The sequence below is a fragment of the Lepisma saccharinum genome, chromosome 5 (genome assembly GCF_977018435.1).
Source record: "Lepisma saccharinum chromosome 5, izLepSacc3.1, whole genome shotgun sequence".
NCBI classification, from domain to species: Eukaryota; Metazoa; Arthropoda; class Insecta; order Zygentoma; family Lepismatidae; genus Lepisma; species Lepisma saccharinum.
Genome location: NC_139233.1, coordinates 19,847,578 through 19,872,964, shown reverse-complemented (window position 1 = coordinate 19,872,964; position 25,387 = coordinate 19,847,578). Strand labels below are relative to the sequence as shown.

General features: G+C 40.0%; 1 protein-coding gene across 1 annotated transcript in view; it reads left to right on the top strand.

Annotated features, from left to right (window-relative positions):
- Positions 1 to 25,387, top strand: part of LOC145987698 (uncharacterized) — a 126,765-nt gene that overhangs the window by 60,738 nt on the left and 40,640 nt on the right. Inside the window, exon 4 of the mRNA XM_083122252.1 lies at positions 590 to 1,369. Within this exon, the coding sequence (XP_082978378.1) occupies positions 590 to 1,369 (780 nt within the window). The remainder of the gene's footprint in view (positions 1 to 589; positions 1,370 to 25,387) is intronic.

Sequence of the window (25,387 nt, the reverse complement as noted above, 5' to 3'; positions counted from 1 at the left end):
AAATCATAGTTACCCTCATATTTCACTTTCAAGAACTTGCGCTTATTTTAAAGGCATCACTCTGAAAGACGCGTGTGCTTGGAATGCTGTGCTTTTCTCCATGCTACATGGAAATAATAATTCAAATTATTATTAGTATTATTAGTGGTAGTAGTAGTAGTAGATCTAGTAATAGTATTGTGCCAGATCTTTGACTGTGGTAAATTGGCCATTAAATTCTTTTTCCACAGCATTTTTCATAATATTTCACAAGCTCAAGGGGGGGGTTTAAACCCCGTAACCCCCCCTTGCGTACGCCACTGCGTACAACTACTGAATGTAAACAAAGATCTATCCTACGTAGAGCGGCCATATTGGACGCGACACTAGCGCTCAGGTGGTACTTTTAATCAAGAAAAGCATATTTCATCTCTACCATTTGGCACATACAGCAAACGTATAATATGCAGAGTTTCAGCTAAAAATACATGTTTGAACTGGACCCGAACTTGGTTCAGTATTCCAGAGACCCGGGTTTGAGCCTGCATTTTTCGCCGAATTTTCTACATATCTCATTTCTGATATTGATGATTCTTTTATTTCTTTCCAGACTGTCCTCCCTCCGACGGTGACGCACAGGATGACCGACCTACAAGTGGGTTTACCCCGGTTGGGGCGGACGTCTACCACCTCTGCCACAACCAGCTTGTCAAACGGTCCGCTGCGTCTGTCGGTTAGATTCCCGGACGGCGCGCGTCAAGGCGCAACAGGCGTCGCGAACGGATCGGCGCGCCGCCTGGCGACGTACACGCGAAGCTTGTCCACGGATCTCCCGTCCCCGACGAAGGGCCTGAAGCACGTGACGTTCAACCTGGACGGTGCTGCCGCCAACGGCGGGATCCACGACACGAGCACAGTGTACGCTAATTCGTCGGCAAGGTTGGCGAGTGTCACTCAGGTGGCCGGCGTGCAGAGTTGGCTGAAGACTAGACGAAGCGGGATCACATCGTGTGCGTTGCCTTCCTCCTACTCCCTTTACATATCGTCGCCGTCGACTTATTACAACGGCACGAGCGAGAATGTGCACGGAATATTGAGAGAAAGGAGCTTAAGGACTTACACCAAATCGTCCACCTGCACGGTCCACGATACGGCGCAGTACAAGAGGGGTACCCTGGTGTCCACCCTCCCTTCTCAATCAAAGACTGACCCATCCGCAACCACGGTAACTTCGAGTCCGGATTGCGCCCCCGGCGGCAGCGCCGTGGGGGGCGATCTTGTCAGAGCATGTACCGATGGGGACGAAGCTGCCTTGCGTGAAATTATGAAGAAATCGAGCCTCGTCGGAATTTCATCCGAAGATGTCAACTGCTGCGACAACACTGGGCGGGTGAGTAAATTATATTTTTTTGTCTCTTAAGCACTGCTGCCCCCTCTTAGAGAAAAAAAAAATCTGACAGCGCCCTTGCACTTGACCATTTCGCTTTCTTCAAAGTATACAAGGAAAAATCCTCATATCTATAATCGTTACCTTAAAAAAATTAAAGGGGTGTATAGAACCCCTTGATTGATTGATTTGCTTTCTTTTACTTCACTTCTTGTGCCACTTTTGGCTAATTTGCAAAGATGGGGATGAAAAACTTTCTTCCCGACGGGGGAGAACCGGAACTTTTTCAACCTGTTCAAGCGTCGTATAAAGTAAGTACCTAGTTGAAACTCTGGGGGGGGGGGGGGTGTAACGGCGGCCAGGGAGGTGGTGCTGATCACATCACCCCCACCTTCGGCCGTGATGAAGTAAGTGTGGCGTGGTATATAGTACGGGGGATGAGTGATGATATGATGATATTGATGAATGGACACTCACAAACAGTGGCGGCGATTATGGTAAATCTTATCTACCAAGGGAAAGTAAACTGCTCTTGCCCCCCCCCCAAGTTTTGGAACCCAATCGCCGCCACTGCTCACAAACATCTAGGCAAACATCCTGCCCAGGGCAGGATTCAAACCCGGGACTCTTGGCGTCGTAGCACGATGTGCTAACCACTCCGCCACGGTGGCCGGCTGAAAGAACCTCTTGAGAAAATATAAAAGTGCAAAAGTGTAAAGGGACCTGCGCAGAACACACACAACATATTACAAAGGTAAGGAGAGTACACGTATAAGAGGCCCGCTCTTTCCAAAAAGCTAAAAACAGCTGGGAAAATTTAAAATTTAAGGAAAGTAAAAATTGACACGTTCGATAAGAACATGCTAACCTTTAAAATAACATTACACATACGACCCATTGGAGGGTCCCGCCCTTGAAGCAAATGACAATGGGTTAGACGGCTGTGGCCAATTCGAAGTCTAGTTAAATCAACCTCTTGCCGAGAGGTACGGTACGAGAAACGTCATGCTTGATCTTGAGCTTGTTCCCCGTTGCCTCATCCAGGAATACCTAATTCTCGGATTGCCTCTTTTCTTCTCCGGATACACGAATGGAATGACTTAATGTAGTTGTATTGTAAATATAAGTTAACGAAGAATATTTCTTAAGGCGAGGAGGGACAATTTCCCCTAGGTCTTTCTCGCTGGGGCAGCTGCTGATCACTGTTGCCAACTTCGCTCTTTTGGAGGCAGATCTGGCTCTTTCGTGCACTCGTTTGACTGCGAACTGTGGCACCCGCCCTCTGCCTCACCATGATGCCACCACTGGCTCCGGCCCATAAAGACCAACTTTTGCCATGAGTGTACATTTTGCACGTGACGTGATATTCGTATAGCTATAGGCTGCGTCACCCACCTCTTCTTTCCTCCCCATGTATTTTTATATATAGCGCTGTGGCTAAGATGAAGATGACAATTTTGTTATCCGGGAACCCTTTATTTTCGATTTTATATTAACATCATTGGATTATCGAGATGGGTGATGCCGCCAAATATAGGCGGTGAAAACTAAGAATAAATTGCCATCACTTTAAAGCTAACGGCAATAGCAGCACCCCCACCCCTCTGACAACTAAAATTACCCTAGTAGGCACTTTATGCAGCCTTCGTTAATCTAGCTCCTTGAAAGTCTTCTTTAGCTATATTAATGGTGAAATTTAGCTCTATTATGAACATCAGGTTTGGCAACACTGCCAGGATGGCCGTAGGAGGCAAGGAGAACTGCACTAGGCTTATGGGACCATTATTTTATTCGTTCTCTCGGGAATATCAAACATCCGATGACGTAGAAAAGTACATGGACGGAAAAAGGACACGTTGAACTATATCATAGTAGTAGGAAAAGTCGAAACTCCCATTTGATGAGCCGTAACTTGAAGTTGAAGTTGATGTCCCATAAGGAATGCATGGTATTCGGTAAATACTAATTCATCATATTTTTCAAAAATCGTATAAGGCTTAATAATCAACTTAGGATACCGCTTCCACTTGCCACATGGGGAGAAATTCATACTCTTCATTTCTGACGGAGATCTTTTTAGTAGCATTGCTCATTCCGACGATATTGGAATAAATGCATGCCTGGTGCGTAATTGTCCCTCTTCGCCTTAAGAGAGGTAAGTTGGCAGGGCTCGGAACTAGTTTTCTAATTTGTTGCTTTAATTACCGACGTTGTTGCGAATGTACAGTATTGTGCTGAGCCGGGTCGGCGATTGCGGCAAGAACGTGGAGTCTGCCGCTTGCTTTTGAAAGACAACACCGGCTTGGCTGCGTTCCAGGAACGCCTTTCCTTGTTACTGTCGGCATTGGCCGCATATCAAAAGCATGTGATTAGCGTTGAATTGTTGAGAATTAAACTGTCGGCATTTCGCATTTACTGTTAGTTGCTCGAGAATATTATTCAAGAAGTAGGTGGTGTGTCGCGTCTCGCGTGTCAGTGTCCGATGTGCGTTTGTTGGGGTAAGTTTAAAACGTCTTTACGCTCATTATGAGTGATCAAAGAGTAAGACTCGGTGGGTCACAATACAAAAAGAGAAAAGCGGAGGAAGATGAAAAGTAGGAAGCATTTCTGAAGAAGGTTCCGAAAATCGGTTCTTTTTTATACAGAAATGTAATCAGGAAAAAAGTGAGGAAATTGCCGTTGATGAGCCCAGTGTGTGTTCTGTCAGTTCTACAGATGTTCCTCATGCATCCAATGAATCTCAGGCATCGGTATCAGTCATCAGTGGCGGATCACCTTCAGTTGCAATGGCGAACTCATTAATATTAATTAATAATCATTTGATTAATACTGCATGCCGTTAATAGTAAAAATAGTAATACAGAAAATAATGATTTTATTTCATTCTTGATAGACGTTATGAGGGGCGGCAGAGCTTGTTTGGCCTAGGGGCGGCAAAGAGGTAAATCCGGCCCTGGGATCATCCCACTCTTCCTGCCACATGTCAAGAAGGGAGCGACGAAACACATTCTGCAGGTCCCTGGCTGGTAGAAGGTAGAAAAAACATCGTTGCAGTTTTGTCATTGTAATTACTGGGGATTCCTCGAATGGGCCGGAACATCGCGATGGAATTACTTAGGAGCAGAACAAATTAAGACTAACTTTTCCATATTTCAATCTTATTGTCTTAATTACCTACCTGATAGAAACATGAGTGTTGTCAGAATTATTTTTTTTGGGGGGGGGGGGGGGGTAAAGTCGTATGCATTTTTTTAAAAAACTTTTCTTCAAATTTGAACTGAAGGATGCCAATTTTCAAAGATGGTGTCGACTAACTGGTTCGACCCTCCGTCCCGCGACGCATGTTGATTGAGTTGGTGTTTTAAGTCCACTTTATGCACAGTAAGGCTAATCGGGACTGGACCTGCAGTTTAAAATGGGATTCGAACCACTATGTGCCTCCATCGCGGCGACGCATGTGAAGGTTTTATTAAAAGCAGGCGACTATTTCCACTTTGCACAACTTTCAGATTCAGGATTTCCATTCTTTTCAGATTTGACGTAACATTAGTTTTTGCAGGTTAACGAGACACTGGCGTCTAGGACTACAGCGAGGACAATTCTCTGGGTGACTATGTACTTTTATATGTAAAATAGTTTGTTTCCGATAAGCACATCTCTGTGTGTCCATCTGAACCAATTTTTTTCAGTAATGGTGCACATTTGTTTAGAGTTAACAAACAATTCGATCAGAGTTGCCAAATTTAGTAAAAGCCACCAATTCTTTTTGTTTCTTGTTACCAAAGAGTTCAGCTAAAAAATGTTTTGTTAATTCAGACAAATTAGTTTCTTCTGTCCACGCTTGTAACATTTATCTATATTTCTAATTGAGTTTAGGGTGTGTGTTGGGGGGGGGGGGGGGTCGAACCTCTACTGTGGCCCAGGTTTCTGAAAAATTAAAAGAATGTCAAGAAAAGATGACAAAATATGGTTATTATTGGAGTCAGCGCAAGAGAAAAATACGGAGTACCACCTCCTCCCTTCCGAAATTTGTGGTCACGCCACCGATTGTTGTACCTTTGTAGAGCGAACGGAATATGTAAGAGCGTGAGTCTTTGTGCTTCAGTATCCGTTCTAATCCATTAGGGCCACAGAGGGACGCCGTTTCATCTTCCCACTCACTTTTATACCAGGAACTGGAGGGTTCCAGTGATCCGTGGATAATCCACACAGGAGAGCTACCTACATTTTTGTGAAGTCATTGTGACGTTCTGATGCGAAATAATTTTGATTGTGGTCTCTGTTTCAGAGGCATTCGCTTGACAAAACCTATTTTTTTCCCCCTCACGAATTACAATCTTTGCTTAGGTTACGATGCTACGTCAGGATAATGGCCTCCCCGATGGCGCAGTGGTAGCGTCGTCGCCTTGTAATCAAGGGGTCCCGGGTTCGATACCCGGTGGAGGCACATAGTGGTTCGGATTCCACTTTAAACTGTAGGTCCAGTCCCAATTAGCCTTACTGTGCATAAAGTGGACTTAAAACACCAAATCAACCAACCAACAACCAAGCTACGTCAGGATCGTTGTTATGCAATCCGGGCCTCTCCGATGACATAGTGGTAACGTCGTCGTATTGCAATTAAGGGGTCCCGGGTTCGATACCCGATGCAGGCACTAGTGGTTAGGATCCCAGGTAAACTGTAGGTCCAGTCCCGATTAGCCTATCTGTATGTAGGAGTGGACTTAAAACTCGAACAAACATTATAATGTCTAGCAGTTATGCTGTAGCTCAGTCGCCGTCGACCTACATGGCGGCGGAGTGGTTAGCACAGCGCGCTACGAAGCCGGGGGTCCCGGGTTCGAATCCCGGTTAGAACATATGTTTGTCGGGGATACTACCGCATAGGGGTATTCCTTTTAAAAAAGAAAAGAATGTCGTTGGGGCGTCTCACTAGCATGCGAGAGGTCTGGGTTCGATCCCCGGTGGGGGAGAACCGGGATTCTTTTCACACCTGTTCAAGCTGCTCCGCCGCCCTCCCAGCGTTGTATAAAGTGGGTACCCGGAGGAATCTCTGGGGAGTAAAGGCGGCCAGAGGGGCGTGGGGCTGATCACATCAGCACCTTCGGTTGTGATCAAGAATGCAAGAATGTGTGGGGTCGTAACTCCACACTCCCTATACGCCTTCATGGCGTGATGCAAAGCACAGTGGAGCATTTTTTATATATATATATATATATATATATATATATATATATATATATATATAATAACTTATGCTCCTTAGTTGTAAGCAACTAAAATAACATAAGTGCCAAATTCTTAATACTGTGAAGGGAGGAAGGAAGATACGTACATGTTTTCTGTGTTTGTGTGTGTGTGCAGTGGCGGATCCAGAAATTACTGTTGGGAGGGGCGAATTTCAGAGTCGGGTACAGAACCGAACCTACGATTGCACTGTTTTATATGGTTCTTTTAGCAGGAGACAGCTATGCTCTACGGATTGTTTTTTTTTAGGACTCCAGAGTGAAATAGATGGTTATTTTAGTATATTTTAAGTAGTTTACTCATATTGGTCCGTCGAAAGAATCAATCGCGTTGTAGATTATGAATATTTATGGGTTTATAAGCGACATAGAGAGTTTGAATGTATTTGAACCTATTGCTACCAATTTATTAATTACAGACTCAGCTTTGAAGCTACATAATCCATGTCATCGTTGCATTTCTCGTAATTTCACACCTAGATATTTAGCATTTTTACTCTTCTAAAAATTTTCTCTGAGTTTCATCTATGGGTGTTTATTAGCACTCAGCTTATCATGTAGGATTATAAATTGGGTCTCCTGGGTGGCAATCATCAATTTTGCCGTATCAAAAAAGTCCTCGAAAGAGTTTATCGCAATGCTGGACTTCCTTTCCAACTCTGTTCTTGAATTATCTTATATTACAATTATTAACTTCGTCTGCATAGTCTATTTGTGCTTTTGATCCAAAAATATTTCCTAATTTTTCTAGAGATGGTTCCAGGTTTAGATTCCACAATTCTAGACCTAGAATTCGTCTCTGTGAACATCCTTGTGTTGTTGATTTTGAGGCCGTGAAGTTAGGATATCTGATATGCTTTGCTGTCGGTGCAATAGCTTCTATGATTCTGTCGAGGGTTCCTGGGCATTACCTATATGCATCTCTTCTGAAAAGATGCGGCTTAGTTGGTACAGGCAGATGCCAGTTCAAAGCCTCACAACGCCGTCAACGTCTCTACCATCTGTGAGGGCCTCTTTTTTTCTGTTGGAAGAGGGACGCAAAGCCATTTGTACCTTACAGCCTTACGCCGGAGAACCAACTGCAATCTACTTGATATATCGCATGCAAATATACTCTATATAAATGTCGATTGCATCTGTGTATGACAAGATCTCGCTTTCATGTCCACAGCGATCTCTTATAATACACCATTCTTCCTTTTGAGTCTGCAATATTGACATGGTTAAATCTAAGGTAATAAACATTACACAAAGCACTTGAAATACCTATCACTCAACCTAACCTACAAGCTTAAGGAATTACTTCGCAGACACAAAAGGAAAAACCGTTAGTGGTCTTACATTACATATCTACTATTTGCATACCTACACACACACACACACACACACACACTGGCTATCAATACTTACTTCATTACCTAGTGTCACGTGCCAGTTTCGCACGACACAATGAATGTTGCAAGGAGGAATGGTTTCTCGGAATCGACAAGAGATGGCAGCACGCTATATAAATAGGAGCGAAGGAGATTATAAAAAACTTAGAGCGGAGAAGATGGATTATATATATCATAGTAAATTGAGAAACATATAAAAGAAGAGTTCAAATACTATAAAAGAAGAAAATAGAATGATGTATATAGTAAATTAAAAGAATTAAGAATATGGCCGCATATGAAACGTTTAGGAAAGTTATTAAGTGAACAAATGAATTCAGAAACGTATCTCAATTTCTTTTTGATTCTCTGACGAGGAGAACATCGTCAGTTTTTGCATTTGTCCGTTCCCCGGTGGCGCTGTGGTCAATTAGACGCACCGAAGCACTTTACGGTTGCGCTTCTTTTTTAGTCGCACTGGGCCATTGGCAGCGCTTGTTATTAGCGATCCTGGTTATTCCCCTTTGGTCGTTACATAGGAGGTGGCGCTAGTGTCAGTTTAGTCGACCCTACTCCTTTATATAAGTATAGCTTGTATAGTTTGCCAAAGAAACCGGGAAAGAGAAAGAAAACATATATAGGGCATAAAGAAAAGGAAGCGAGACGACGCAACTAGATTTCTTATATATAGAAGAAATAATAAAAGAAGTCTTTTCCATAATCAAAAGAAGAAGAAGCCTATTCGATAATCAAAAGGAAAAGAAGAAGAAGCTTTTCCATAGTCAAAGAAGAAAAGAAGAAGCCGCCTTTTCCATAATTAAAGAAGAAGAAGCTTATTTCCATAATCAAAAGAAGAAAAGAAGAAGAAGCCTTTTCCATAATCAAAGAAGAAGAAGCCTATTCTATAATCAAGAGAGAGAAGAAGAAGAAGCCTTTCCATAATTACGAAGAGAAAGAAGAAGATTTCCTTTCAAGAAGAATGTAACCGATGTAAATTTTCGATATATTTCAATGTCGCTATATATTTTTCTCTGTATTTTGTATAGTTCTCAGAATATATATCCGCATTTAACTATATCCTCTTGGCTATAAAACGCTTTCTTATTTGGAATTCTCAATCAAAGAACCTATCCCCTGAGATTAAGATATCTGTAGCCGTGGTAAATAACATGTAAATACGTACCCACAAGGGGCGTAGCATTAGTGGCGACCAACGTTGAGGCTAGCAGAATTGTGAGTGAGAAAGCAAAGAGAGAGAAAGCCAAGATGGAGAAAGCAAATAAAGTCGAGGACGAGGACAGAGAAATTATAATGGAGGAAATGGAAGACAGAAAGGAAATATTAAACTGTTGTGGAAAAGAGGGAAATAAGGAAGAAACTATCCTATGCAGCTCATGCAAAGAAATGAAACATTGGCTATGTGAGAAGATAAGAAGAGAAAAGTACATAAGAATAAGAAAGAGGAGATTACGTATGCAAAAATTGCAAGGAAGAAAGGATAAATGAAAAGGAAGAGAAGAAATGGGAAAAGGGAGAAGAGAAAATGAAGGAAAAACCAAAGAAGACAGAAGAGGTGAACATGATAGAAATGTTCCAGAAGTTATCGATGCAGATAGAAGAAAGTAATAAAAGGAATAGCAGAGAAGCAAAAGAGAATAGCAGTAGATTAGAAAGATAATTAAAAACACAGATGGAAGATAATGACAGAGAAGTAAAATATAATAATAGAAGACTCGAAGAAAAGATAGATGAAAGTAGGAGAGAATTAAAAGAGAATAGTAGAAAGTTAGAAGAAAGTAATAAAAAGATGGAAGAAAGGCTCGAGGAAAACAGCAGGAAATTGGAAGCATCGAGGTCCGAAACCCATGAGATGTTCTTGAGATTGAATGAAACCTGTGAAGGAAATAGAAAGTCGCTGGAAAGTAAGATAGAAGAAACAACGTTGTTAATCGAGAGTACAAGTTTAGATACAAATAGAAGAATAGAAGAGGAGGTTTCGAATCTCAGAGAGGAAAATAAACAAAGAAACGAATATTTGGAGAGAAAGCTGGTCGAAAGTAAATCTCAAATAGAATTAGCCGTTTTAAGAATAAAAGAAAACGAAAGCAAGATAGAGGAAGCTAAGCTCCTGATAGAAGATAGAAGTTTGGAAGTGAATAATAGAATCGAAAGGGAAGTTCTAAAACTCAGAGAAGAAAACTCGCATGGATTTCAAGAAGCTCAAGAAAAAACTCTGAGAATAGAAAAGGAGATTGTGGAAAATCGAACCAAAATGAATGCAGCAGATAAGAGAGGAAAGGAAATGGATAGAAAAATAAACGGAACAGTATCCAGGATGGATAAAACAGAGAAGAGAATGGAATAAGTGGAAAGAAGATTAGGGAATATATCAATAAAAGAAAGGAAAGATAGAGACAGCTTTCGATGCAGCGAGGAAGATACTTATATCAAAAAAGATATAAAAGAAGAAAGCTCTAGCGATGAGTCTACAACAGAAGAAGAAAGGAAAAAAGATTATGGGAAAAGATCTCACCAAAGGAGAAAGAGAAATTGGAAGAGTAGTGAAGAAGGTAGCAACAATGAGAAATTTTTAGATACGCTAGAAGAAGAATATAAAAGCTGTGAAAGATATAAATCAAGGATACCTAGACCACAGGAATTACAGCATATGCCTAAATTTAATGGAAATATATCAGAGAAATGCCCAAGGAAATTCCTGAAGGAGCTTACCACGAACATACGTTTAATGAGAATCCCAGATCACATGACTCTTAGTCTCATTGACACGTGTTTCGAACAGTCAGCAGCCGGGTGGTACCAATTAAACCAACACAAATTCAAAGACTTTCGAGAATTCAGTAGAAAGTTTTTAGATTACTATTGTAGCAAAGACATCAAGGAAAGGCAATTGGAAGCCCTAAAACGAAAACACATCGACTGGTCGAAAATTGAAAGTCTGGAGGAACGTACATGGGAAACCTTGAGAAGCTTTAAGAATTTGAAAGAAGGATGCAGCGAGGAGGTATTAGTGAAACAAGTAATCCAAACGCTACCAGTAAGAATCCAAAGAGCCATAGCAGCGGTGAAAATAAAGAAAGTGGATGACTTAATAGAATACCTAAGGACAGAAGATATGCTGAAGAAGACTCAAAACTCTTGGGATAAAGAGAGGAATGACAGGGATGGTCGACCTTATCCAAAGAGACGTTATGATGACGAAGATAATAGTAACAGGCAAAAGTTCCGAAGACAAGAGCTCGAGGTTAGAAATCTGGATTTGAGAGGTCAGGATCAGGATAGAGGAAGAGGAACCAACTTGAGAAATTGGAACGATTACGTCAGGAATCAAGAGTTTGTTGGAGATGGAAGATATCAGGGATATGATAGGACATATAGAGGCCGAAATAGATTTCAAAGATATGGCAGAAGGGGAAGTCCTAGATGGAGAGAGGAAAGAGAAGAAAGACAGCAGAATGGACGAGCATCCAATGATGAAACTGAGAGAAGAAATATATCTCAGGACGAAGAGAGAAACGAGGCAATGGAGCTAACAAGAAGCTATTGTAATGATGGAAGAAGGTTCCAAGAAAGATCGCACGGAGGAGAACATTTGGAGAACGCCCAGCATAAGCGATCGTCAAACATGTAATGCTCTTGCAGCAATCCCCAGGTGTGAGAGCTAGTGAAAAGGAATATGAAATGAGGGGAGAAACAATAGAGAAACCCAGCGATACGATAGAATTATGTTTAGTAGGAGAACCAGACTTTGGAAGACTAAAACCTGGAAGGACGTTTTATGTTAACGCTAAAATAATAGAACTGGAAGTTAAATGCTTGGTAGATTGTGGAAGCGTAGTGGAAGTCATGAGCTACGAATGCTGGAAGAAAATAAGAGAGAAGTACCTGCAAGCTAGATTAGATACATGCGAGAAAGACAGGATTAGATTGATCATGGCAGCCGGCAAGGATGAATACAAGATACAGGGATCAATAAAAATTATGATGAATATTCAAGGTGAAAATTTCTCAGTAAATTTCCTAGTGGTGAAAGGATTACGGTGTGAGATTATTTTAGGAGTGTCTTTCCTAGAAAAGTATGATGGGCACATTCATGTCAAAGAGAGAAGGCTAAATGTGGAATTGGAAGAGTCGTGTAGACTTGATATTCCTATGGAGACAATGTGTGACGAGTCGACAAAAGAAATGTGTGTTCGAAAACAAGGTCTTGTGGTTAATAAAAGGGACGTTATATATAAAGAAGGTGAATACGACGAAGATAAACATAGAGAAATAAAGGAAAAAGAAAATGAATATGTGGCGTCCGTTAAAGAAATACAAGATAAAGTGAGCGAATGCATAGAAATCTCTGAAAACGAGAGAAGAGAATTGAGAGAAGTACTTGTCAAGCAGTGTATTCATATGAAATAGAGGTCGACACAAATCAGCCCATAGTATCTAGGCAATATTCTATACCGTTCACCAAGAGGAAAGCTGTTGAAGAAGAACTACAGAAATGGCTAGACTGGGATATCATAGAAGATTCAAATAGTATTCACATAAGCCCCATGCACGTAGTGGACAAGCCAAACGGAGGCGTGAGACCTGTTTTGGACCTGAGAGAGCTAAATAAGCATGTATTACTACCACGAAATCAAGTAGAAAAAATCAATGAGCTGTTGCATTCATTTGCGGGAAGCAAGTACTTCACATCTTTTGATTTAACGCTAGGATACTTCCAGGTGGACATTGAAGAAAGGTCTAGAAAATACACAGCATTTAGGTATGGGTCCAGGTTATTCCAATTTAGGAGACTACCTTACGGACTAAATTCATCGGTGTCGGCGTTTACAACAGCGTTAAACAGAATATTTGGTCTGGAAACAAAGTCATGGTTAGCAATATACGTAGATGATATGTGTATACATTCAAAGGACTGGATGGATCATATAAGCAAAATAGACTGGGTTTTATGTAAATTGAAAGAAGCAGGACTTACAGTCAAGTTAGAGAAATGTTCGTTTGCAAAGAAAGAAATCAAGTTCCTAGGGCATATAGTATAAATGTAAGGCTTTGCAGCGATAAAAATGAGGCTATAAAATGTTTTCCAAAGCCTACAACCAGGAAGCAATTGCAAATATTCCTAGGGATATGCAATTGGAGGAGCAAATTTATTAGGAATTTCGCTTCAAAAGCCAAGCCTTTATACGATCTTTTGAGAAAGGATATGAAATGGAAATGGGCACAAGAGGAGGAAACGGCTCTTAATATTCTAAAAGAAGACCTGACATCTAGTCCAGCTATAGGCCAGCCAGATTTTGAAAAACTTTTCATCATAGGAACAGACGCATCGAATATAGGTCTAGGGGCCTATCTCTTCCAGAAAACCGAGGATGGAGAAGATGTTGTAATTCAATATGCGAGTCGTGCACTGAAAGCGTTTGAAAGGGCGTATACGATTAGCGAACTGGAATATTTGGCTATCATATTCGGCATTGAAAAGTTTGCAGTTTACTTAAAAGGAAGAAAATTTAAAATTATTTGCGACCATAAGAGCCTTATATGGTTAAACTCTGCAAGGCAATGGAATCCTCGCTTGACAAGATGGGCATTACTTCTCCAGGAATACAGTTTCGAAGTAGTGGATATTAAAGGAAAGGACAATAAAATTGCAGATGCCCTAAGTAGATCCCCTCTACATTTGACGCAGGAACCAGAAGAAGTGTTGAAGTTATCCATAAATGCAATCATGGATGAAGAACTCGGGAACATATCCAGACAGGAATGGATAGAAAGCATGAAGAAAGATGAAGAATTAAGTGGCATCTTAAATGTCCTGAATGGAGATAGAAATGAAAATGGAAAGAAAATGAGACGTGCAAAGATACAAGGAAAATATGTAATTAAGGAAGGAATGATTTTTAGAGTAAGCATAGAGAAATCCAATCAAGTGCAACTCTGCGTACCTGGCGCACTAATTGAAAAGGTACTCGCAGAAGTGCATGAGAAGTCTGGACATTTCGGGATTGATAAAACATTGAGACTTGCCCGGAGATTTTTCTTTTGGAAGTGTATGAAGAGAGACGTGGTGGATCATGTAAGAAACTGTATGTTATGTATAAAAACTAAACCTTCAAAATTAAAAATGGAAAGAGAAGAGTTACACGTAACTGCAAAAAATCCTCTACATATGATATCTATTGATCTGATTGGACCTCTCCCAAGATCACGAGGATTTACATATATTCTCACATGCGTCGATGTATGCAGTAAATTTGTGATTTGTTATAACCTCAAGAAGGCTACAGCAAAGGAGATAGTGAAATATCTAGAAGAAGGGTTTGTCAAACATTATGGACTTCCAGTAAAAATTCTCACTGATAATGGTACACAATTTGTATCCGAATACTTTAAAGATTATTTGAAGTTTAAAGGGATCAAAATGATAAACGTGACTAGATATCATCCAAGTTCGAACCCGATAGAGAGATATAACGGGGAAATAGTAAGAATTCTAAGAATGTTATGTCACGACAATCATACGAAGTGGTTGACAGCAGTTAACAGAACCATAAGATTGATGAACAACTGTACATATATCTGAGGAAACAAAGAAGAGTGCGGCGGAATTGTTTCTGGGGTATATGGAAGAACCTAGCATCTTCAAAGAATTTGATTGGCCGAGGGAAGTAGTATCAAAAGAAGAGGCTAAGGAAGTATTACTAGACATATACATTAAGAGAATGAAGAAAAGGAACAAAAAACCAGAGAATGGTGTGAAAATAAAATTAAAAAAGGGAGACTTAGTATTTTGCAAAACACACCCAATGAGTAAAGCATCAGAGAAAGCAATCAAGAAATTGTTTTTCATATATGAAGGGCCATACGAGGTCATGAACTTGTTTCGGAATACAGCGATAGTAAAGCATACAGAAACGAAGATAGAGAGAAGAGAAAACCTGGAGAATATCAGGAGGTACAACTGCACGGAGGAAGTAAAAAAGATCTTAGTTAATAAAGAATAGAAACAGTAAGAGAAGCCAGCTAGAACGAGGAAAAAATTTATAAATTTACAAATGAATTTTCCAATATATATAAATTTTTTATCCTCAAGGAGGGGGATATTGTGTCACGTGCCAGTTTCGCACGACACAATGAATGTTGCAAGGAGGAATGGTTTCTCGGAATCGACAAGAGATGGCAGCACGCTATATAAATAGGAGCGAAGGAGATTATAAAAAACTTAGAGCGGAGAAGATGGATTATATATATTATAGTAAATTGAGAAACATATAAAAGAAGAGTTCAAATACTATAAAAGAAGAAAATAGAATGATGTATATAGTAAATTAAAAGAATTAAGAATATGGCCGCATATGAAACGTTTAGGAAAGTTATTAAGTGAACAAATGAATTCAGAAACGTATCTCAATTTCTTTTTGATTCTCTGACGAGGAGAACATCGTCAGTTTTTGCATTTGTCCGTTCCCCGGTGGCGCTGTGGTCAATTAGACGCACCGAAGCACTTTACGGTTGCGCTTCTTTTTTAGTCGCACTGGGCCATTGGCAGCGCTTGTTATTAGCGATCCTGGTTATTCCCCTTTGGTCGTTACATAGGAGGTGGCGCTAGTGTCAGTTTAGTCGACCCTACTCCTTTATATAAGTATAGCTTGTATAGTTTGCCAAAGAAACCGGGAAAGGGAAAGAAAACATATATAGGGCATAAAGAAAAGGAAGCGAGACGACGCAACTAGATTTCTTATATATAGAAGAAATAATAAAAGAAGTCTTTTCCATAATCAAAAGAAGAAGAAGCCTATTCGATAATCAAAAGGAAAAGAAGAAGAAGCTTTTCCATAGTCAAAGAAGAAAAGAAGAAGAAGCCTTTTCCATAATTAAAGAAGAAGAAGCTTATTTCCATAATCAAAAGAAGAAAAGAAGAAGAAGCCTTTTCCATAATCAAAGAAGAAGAAGCCTATTCTATAATCAAGAGAGAGAAGAAGAAGAAGCCTTTCCATAATTACGAAGAGAAAGAAGAAGATTTCCTTTCAAGAAGAATGTAACCGATGTAAATTTTCGATATATTTCAATGTCGCTATATATTTTTCTCTGTATTTTGTATAGTTCTCAGAATATAGATCCGCATTTAACTATATCCTCTTGGCTATAAAACGCTTTCTTATTTGGAATTCTCAATCAAAGAACCTATCCCCTGAGATTAAGATATCTGTAGCCGTGGTAAATAACATGTAAATACGTACCCACAAGGGGCGTAGCATTAGCTACATTTTCCTGAAGTAAGATGGAAGATCTCAGGGATTACTGCTATTACTGTAATTGTACCGTGATAAGCTGGCCAAGTTCATCCCAGCATAACAACAGTGGATGCTGAGCCACAGTAGGATCTTCCCGACCCAGCAATATTCCAGTGCAGACGAACTCGTACATATCGGAAAACGTCATGTACTATCACACCATAGTATAGGGCCACCAACGCAGAGGCAGGCCCATTGTCCTAGGTGGAACTTCCACGACGTCTCCTACCAAACGGTAGGGAAAAACCTTATCGAATGAGGTCCTACAGTTTCACTTGCCATCCAAATAACAGAAATCCATGAGATATAGCATAGGGTGTGTGGAAACTTAACATGTACAGTGCTTTTAATTTAATAATAAAAAAAAAAGAAATAGAGAAAACTGCCTTCGTTAGCAAAGTGTGTTTAATATGGAAACAAGGCATAATCGTGTTATAGCAAGAATCCAAGTTACTTCAGGAAAATCCTGTGTATTATATTTTGTTAGCACAAAATATAACACACAGGATATAACTAGTAGATAAAATAGCAGATAAGAAGAAGAACTAGCATTCATTCTGCAATCTAATCTATCAAGCTACACACATCATCGGTGATGGGGCTCTATGAGTTCACTAGGTGCCATCAATCTGAAATCTGGTTGACAGGCTTTGGCACTCTAAGACCTGTTGGCCAAAGGGTTGATCTATTTTACAGACAAACAGCTTTGAACATATATAGCATTAATAAAGCTCCTGGTTCAAATGATGGCCTGGGATTGGGTATTCATTGTGACTGTCCACCATCACCTTCGTCTTCCAGAGTAACCAAAAGTGGCGGAAAGGTGAAGAAAAATAAGCCAAATCAATGTAGCATTAATAACATGAACACGCCGGTTCGGTGACAGTGTGTGTTAAGTTGCAGACTTTCGATCTTGCCACTGGGGTTCCGTGTTGAGTTCCGTGTTCTAATCTCGATCTGGCCATAGGTGTTCTTGTAAGTGTCCTTTCTTCAATTCAATCAAATCATCACTCATCCGCGTCGTCGATATTAGCCAGAAATTACAGAGAAGCGACTGATGTCAGCATCTCTCCACTTTGAATGGAAATCCGGCATGAAGAACTTTTGCTTTCAGTAAAAGTACAATGTAATTCTTATGCGTATCTGGTCGTCAGTTTTTTGGATGTAGTTTCATAGCTACTGTAACGAGCTTCAACAATGAACAATAACTGTTGTATGTTAAACATTGTTGTCCTGTTTTGTGTTAGGTCACATTCACTTGCAAAATAATCTAGAATGTAAAACAAGAAGTTTCGAACTCAAAGGAAGTAAATATTAAAACTGAACGTGAAGTTAGTAAATCTCTGGACTTAGCTAATTTTGCTTTTCTTTAATATAGCCATTTTGACATCGTTGCTCTTTACCTGTATCAGTTCATTTTGAATTTTAGAACGTGCATAATTATTGTGAATCTCATTTTATTGTATAACGTCTGAAATATTCTTATGGTAATTGGTCATATTTCGAAAGAAATTTCACCAAATACGTGAAGTTTCCTTAATTTTCTGTTGTTTCTGCTGTGTATAATGTTTCTCGATGTTCTCGAAGTCAAGAGAAGTCAAGAATTGTGTTTATCCTTATCAACCTTTGTAAGAGGACGTTTCATTGTTGTTGTTTGGCTTCCTGGATATTCTAAAATCAGACGGCTACCACTCGGTTTATTTAAAATACTAAACAGTTGACGTATTCAATCAAAGTGTAGTAATGTTTCACTAGAATTTATAACCGGTTAAAATGTTGTAGTTTTATCGGCCACAAAAATTTGCCCTTTCCATCTATCTTTCTCACTTCTATTTATTACATTTAAAAAAATAATAATAAACCCATGGGACGCAAGGCCCCGGGCGCTCGCCCACTTCGCCCACCCATTGCTACGCCTCTGTTGTTATCATAATTCCTCCCTAACTGTCAGACATGAGAAGTAAAAAGAATAAACATAGAAATAAAAATGCATTCTCTGCAATGGTATCAGGTCCGATTTCCTTTAAACGAATCTTGGAGACTAGTTCTGATCCAAATTTAAACTGTAGGCCCAGTTCCGATTAGCCCCTATCGCCCCTATCGCCCTCCCCGTGGATCCGCGCCTGTGTGTATTTTTGTCTGTGATCCAGCACATTGAATAACCTCCAGTCTTACTAGCTAAGGTTCCACGTTTGAGTAGAGTGAGAGTACTTTCGTAACATCTCTGGCTGTCTTGCATTGGCAGCTTTGGAGCGAGTCATAAGTCCCGGAGCAGCCAATCAACAAACGAGCCCCTGGCGTCATCTCTACCCAGCACCTATCCTATCGCTATCCCTTTTGCTCGCGCTCTGGACTGTTGGTAGGCTCACTAACTGGACTCGCGCGGTCAGCTGGAGTTGTTATGAAAATAAGCTGACTCTACCACCAATCTGTACATGAATGTTCCTTTGTAAGAAGTTGGTTAGCGCACCAGATTTACAGTAAAATCGCAAGTCTATCGTAGGTTCGATCGGCAAAAAGATTTTTTATTCACCTAAAGACGACAGAAGAGGTGTTCTCGTGAAATGTAGTGTTAAAATAAGCATAGTTTAAACCACTAGACAATGGATAATGTCCAATTAAATATTGCATGCTAATGCCACTCACATTCAGAGAATTAATATTTTGGAGTGATGAGTTAAAAAAGTTAAGGGGCTAAAGAGATTAGTTCAAATAATTTTCATAATGACTGAAGTGCACTAAATGATGATATTAATATCTCAAGACAAAGAAATAAGCTAGATTCATTAAAGTAAAGAATTAATTATACAGGGTCCGGCAACTAAACCTGACGGTTTTAAATTACAAATAAAAAACTCTCATGCGATGAAGTCAATTTAATACATGTTACGCATCTCAAAGTATTTTGGGAAAACAGCATGAGTATCTGTTTCTTCATAAGTACAGTTCAGTTTTGAATAGCACACCTGTGAGGCGCGGCAACTGAATCTGACGGTTTTTAAATCAACACTGAACGGATGTTGCTCGAGGTAACGACATTCACCGTAATCTACATGTTCCAACCATGGGCGTCACCAGAATTTTTTGCAGGGGAGGTCGGGCAAATAATAAAAGTTCAATAGTTGAAAGATAATAAGTATTATTACTACGGTTATAAATGTTATTATAATGCAATAATAAATATTATAAGCTAACAAAAATAAATTTTATTCGAAATAATAATAATTATTATTATTAATATTATTATATAAATGGGGAGACTCGATCCACCAAACGAATGAATACCAGCACATCCTATTTTCCATTATTTATTTTGCATTTTATGCAGTTAGTATCTGAAATGCATTTTGATATTAACTTTTGTACGTCTCGTTCAAAAAAGGCTTTAAATGTTAGGCGGATTTTTTTCCATAAAGTTTGTTGTGTGACTTACAACTGTAAATGTGAAACCTGTGGAACAATTTGTTCTTTGGATGAAATGGTCGAATATAACCTTATTCCTGTATTTTTCACTCAATGTTTTCGATCCAATGCACTTTTACTTATATTATTCTGTGCGAATACTAACTCAATGAACTTTATTTCTGATCTTAACAATAAGAGTATCTTATCGCTTTCTTGTATCTTTAAATGAACAATGTCAATTTACAGGGGGGGGGGGGTCCACCGACCCATTCGACCCCCGACGCCCATGGTTCCCACTCGGAATACCTTTCACTGTAGATAAGGAACTTCAAGCAGACGGCATCAGCAATGAAATTAACACCTGGTGGACAACGTAAGGTTGGCACTGCCGAGAACATCGAGCGAGTTCGGGTCATTGAAAAAATGAACTGTCCTTATCAAGAAACTGCATGAAACTACTCATGCTATTTCCCCAAAATGGTTTGATTTGTAGTACAAAATGTATTCAATTGACTTCTTTGCATGACAGTTTTGTTTTTACTTGTAATTGCCGGACCTGTACCATCCAAGTAAACATTAAAGAAACTGTAAAAGCAGCTCACAGTAACTTTTCAAGTAACTAAAATACTAACATTAGAAGTAACGTGCTATGTTTTAGAAAGTAGTAATGGTATCGAGTTACATTTTCAGTAGTAAATAACTTTTGACTAGTTATTTTTTAGTGTAAATTTAAGACAAATTATCCTTTGTCATCGATGCCTAATCTAATAAAGATCAATCAGATCATTGTGTACGTGCCGATTAGGTTTACAAGCACGGGACAATGTCTCACAGAGACGGGTCTATGTCTGTCTGTGTGTGTGTGTGTGTGTGTATTTTTGTCCCCGTCGCTTGCTGTGCGTTAAGTTCAAGCGACCTGAATCATTTGCTCACAGAAGCTGTTTATCCACTCGATTAAATCGCCGACGGAACCATTCGTCCAAGTGAATGGTTCATAAAGCCATGTTTCAAACCTCTCCACAGGGTGCACCGAAAGTCTGTTAGGTACTGGTGATAATAATAAGTAGTTACTAATTAATCGAAAGTGACCAGAAATGGGAATCAACACATATAGTGGGCGCGGGAATCTGCTAGCTAACTAGGCCATGGCGACAGGATAGTCATCTGTTGTGCTTCCGGTTTTTGTGCGGTGTGTATTTGGTCCTCATCATAGGGGCCATTCTCAGGAATCAAGTGTCTTCGAACTGACATCTTACTCGTAATCTGGGTCCAGTAACATTTGTGGGAAAGGAGTTCGACATGCTAAATTTATTTCACGGAGCTTATTTTATGTGAATTTACTTCATTACTTTTTCATTGGTATGTCCCAATGAATAATATACAGGGTGTTTCACAATGAGAGTAGTAAGTAATACGTCAATCTGAAGGAAAACCCATCATGTCACAATTTAAAGTACTCTGTGTGACCTCCTTTAGTTAAACGAACAGCATCAAAGTTATAAGGAATTACTGCCATATTCGCTTCAGTGTGTCCATTGCCACTCCACAGCAGTTCCTAGAGTTATGGATCTTTCATGATCCTTAATCCAGGTATATAGGATCCTTAATATATCCCCACAACTAGATAAAACTGTACAGTACCTAGTCTGGATGAGCTCAAAAATTGCATCGTAACTACTGTGGCGTCAGTGAAACGGACATGCTGGAGCGTATATGGCACGAATTCGAGTATCACCTTGACGTTGTCCTTGTAACTAAAGGATGTCACATAGATCACTTATAAGGTACGGTATGTATTGTGATGAGGCTTACTTCAGATTGACGTATCGCTTAACCACTCTCGCCTTGAAAACTCCAAACATATGGCAATTTTAAATCCGGCGAGTCATTTTGAAACACGCTGACATTAATATGTAAATAACAGCAGAAACTATTAGGGAGAGACAGGAAAAACGTTGTACACTGGGAATATTTATGGAGATATTAGCTGATAATTACACAATTTATTCTGAATATATGAGTAATTTTAAGATTTTAGAAATCCTAACCCTACACAGAAAAAACTGATTTATTTGAATCAATAAAACAAGTTTGCTTAAAATTTTAGGTAACCACAAACAAGAAATTTAGTAGCATTTAATACATTTAACTGGGCCTCCCGATGGCGCAGTGGTAGCGTCATCGCCGTGTAATCAAGGGCTCCCAGGTTCGATTCCCGGTAGAGAAACATAGTGGTTGGGATCCCACTTTAAACTGTAGGTCCAGTCCCGATTAGCCTTACTGTGCATAAAGTAGACTTTGAAACACCAAATCAATCGATCAATACATTTACCTGTTCAAGCGGCTCCGGCGCTTACCCAGCGTCGTAAAAAGTGAGTATCTGCAGGAAACACTGGGGGGTTAAGGTGGCCAGGTGCATGGTGCTGATCACATCACCCCCACCTTCGGCCGTGATCAAGAATGTGTGGGGCCCTAAATCTACAACCTTTATATACTCCTTAATGGCGTGGTGCAAAGCACAGGGGAGCACTTTACTTTGTGATCAAATTTGTTGGCAACTCAAAACAAATGTGCATGATTACTAAAAAAAAGTTTGGTTCTGGTATACAATCATTTGTTGCCCGCCTATTCAAACAAAAGTTTGAATACCAAGCACTACTTTTTGGACGTTTCGAAGAAAACTATTCTCTCTCGTACTCGTCACTGACCAACCGTAGTCGAGTTTCTGGCCACGAATTTCTGCCCTGACACTTGACGTGCTAAAAATATGTCTAGACGCGTTTGAAACTGCAAATGGAGTTGATGGCCAAAGATTGATACTAAAAATAGATAATATCAGGGTCCACTATTAAGTTAGTAACGTAATGCAATGCAGCGCAGTTTCCAAACTTGTACCCTCCGGTGTGGCATGCCAGTTTACTTTTCCCTGACCTTGATCTTTTATAATGCGGCATTAAAATCCTTGCTAATGGCCTATTCCCATTTTGGCCCCACGGCAGGTGCGGACGATCCGTTTAGCGTGCGGGGTTGATTAAATAAACTTCAACTCACGCGCGATTCTTGGATATAAAGGCAGACGCCCAGCAGGAGGTCTTTGAATGATCGTTTGTTCTGGGCCACCAAGGGTTTTCCTGGGTAACAATATTATTTCTAGCACAAATTTAACTTTCAGAGAGCAACAGGCGCCATGGAGGTGTAGCTGAAATAGGGAAGTGGGCACTGGGAATTATATATAGGTGGGAAAGTTGCTTCAGAAGTTGAAATAGGAGACAGAATAGGGAAAACAAACAGGCCAACAAGAAAATTAATGATTCCCCAAATTAGAAGGATAGAAATCGGAATCGAAGGAAAGAAATTGCGTATCAAAATAGATAAAATGCACCTAAATAAGTAAAATGACCACCAACAGAGAGGAAAATGCTCCTGATTGAGAAAAACTGTCATCGAGAGAGGGAGAAATTCACCTAGGTTGGCAAAACTGTCGCCGAGAGAGGGGAAATTTACCTAGGTTGGAAAAAAATTCACCGAGAGAGAAGGGAAATTTGCCTAGGTTGGCAAAACTGTCAGAAAGAGGGGAAATTTGCCTAGGATTGCAAGATTGCCACAGAGAGAGGGGAAATTCACCTAGGTTGGCAAGACTGTCACCGAAAGAGGGGGGAAGTTCTCCTAGCTTCGCAAAACGATCACCGAAAGATAGGAAATTCACCTAGGTTGGCAAGACGACCACTGAGAGAGGGGGGGGGGGGATATTCACCTAGGTTGGAAAGATTGTCACTAAAAGAGGTGGAAATTCTCCTAGGTAGGAAAAACTGTCACTGAGAGATAGGGATATCCACTCGAGTTGTCAAGATTGTCACCGAGAGATGGAGAAACTCGCCTAGATCGGCAAGAGAAGAAAATTCGCTGGGATTGGGAAACTCATACATATAGATGCAACTGTTGCCAGGGGAAAGGGAAATGCTTCAAAGGTCTCCATGAAAGGAAGAAAATGTAGCGAGAATGGGAAATGAGTTTCAAAACAGAAAATGGAATAAATTGGCACCAGGCGATGAGTATTGTAAAGAACACCCACATATACCACTAATACAGTAATAATTCAATTACCTTTCCTCGACAATTTAACCAATGCCTAACTAACATGCGTTATGTAGTGCTCAGTGACAAGCTATGGATCCAGATTTGTTGGAAATCGAATCCAGGATTCGTATAACGTATCCAGAGCACCCAAATATAGCTAATTAAAAATACAGCAATAGAACGAGAAAACTATAATAGGCCTATAAGTAATTTCACTCATTTACATAAGCGACTAACTATATTACACATTAAGAAACTGTGCTTTATTGCTTTAAAATTATTATTTTTAATAGTCATAAAAAACAATTGCCATATTACACAGATATTAATGAAGACTGGAATACACTTTGGACGTATGTATCGCCACTGGAAATGCAGGGGTAGATCTGATTATTACAATATATACTGTAGGTATTCTTCTCGCACCGTGGGCGTACGGTGCAGGTTCGAGTCTCCTGTGAGGAAGCATAACAACTTTTCTCCTGAGATTTCTACCAGCATATGGGAGGAAATTGGAGAGCTACGAATGAGTAGTGTAACCCGGTCATGGGAACCTACTACAACGACTGGGGGTTCGTCGTGCTGACCACACGTCACCCCGTAACTGGTTGGATGATCTCCCACCTCGGCTAGTGGGAGTGAGGTCGCCAGTCGGTAGGTAGGACATGGCCCTCACGGGCTGTTGCGCCACGGGTTATTTATTATTATTGTTTACTGTTGGTATTCATTTAGTTTTATTGCCATTGAGATGAGAATTTGCGCAGCTTATTCTCGTACAGTGGGATCCATGAGTATTACCGTTCAAATTGTCCACCATGCTCGTGCACTTTATTTGGCACATTAAGAGCTTCAAGAATTAAACAAAAAAATCAAAACAAGCTGTTGACAACTTCTGCACCAGTGTACAGTGGGATCCATGAGTATTACCGTGCAAATTGTCCATCACCATGTTCGTGTACTTTATTTGACCCAATAAGAGCATCAAGTATTAAAAAGAAAACTCTAAACAAGCTGTTGACAACTTCTGCACCAACATACATAAAAATTCATAGCTTAAAAACGCATAGGATGTCAGAGAATAATTAATGAAAATAGTCATGGACAATTTGCCGAGCAATACTAGTGGATCCCACTGTACATCGCTTAAAAACTCATAGGATGTAAGAGAAAAAAATAATGAAAATAGTCATGGACAATTTGCACGGTAATACTCATGGATCCCACTGCACATGATAAGTTTCTGTTTACCTGCTCAATGCAAGTAGTACTTTCGATACTTGAGGCCAGCGTTAGATGGTTCTACGTTTTCGGGTAGCCACAATTGAGGTGTCACATGTTCGATAAACAACTAACATTTTTGAGAGAAAAGAACTGATGTTGATCCACACCAACTGTGAAGCGATTTTTTTCGAAAAATAAAAGGTTCGACCCTAAGGCACTTAACTTTAAGTTAGGTTTTGATTTGTAGGCTCTTGACGTCAATATGACGTATGTAGCGTGTGCAAATGAAGGAGACTTTTGTGTGGACGAAGCCCACTCGTATCAGCGAAGCTCTTCATATTGTGTACACAGTGCTTCATCACCGCTGGCTGCCATGTTCCACTAATG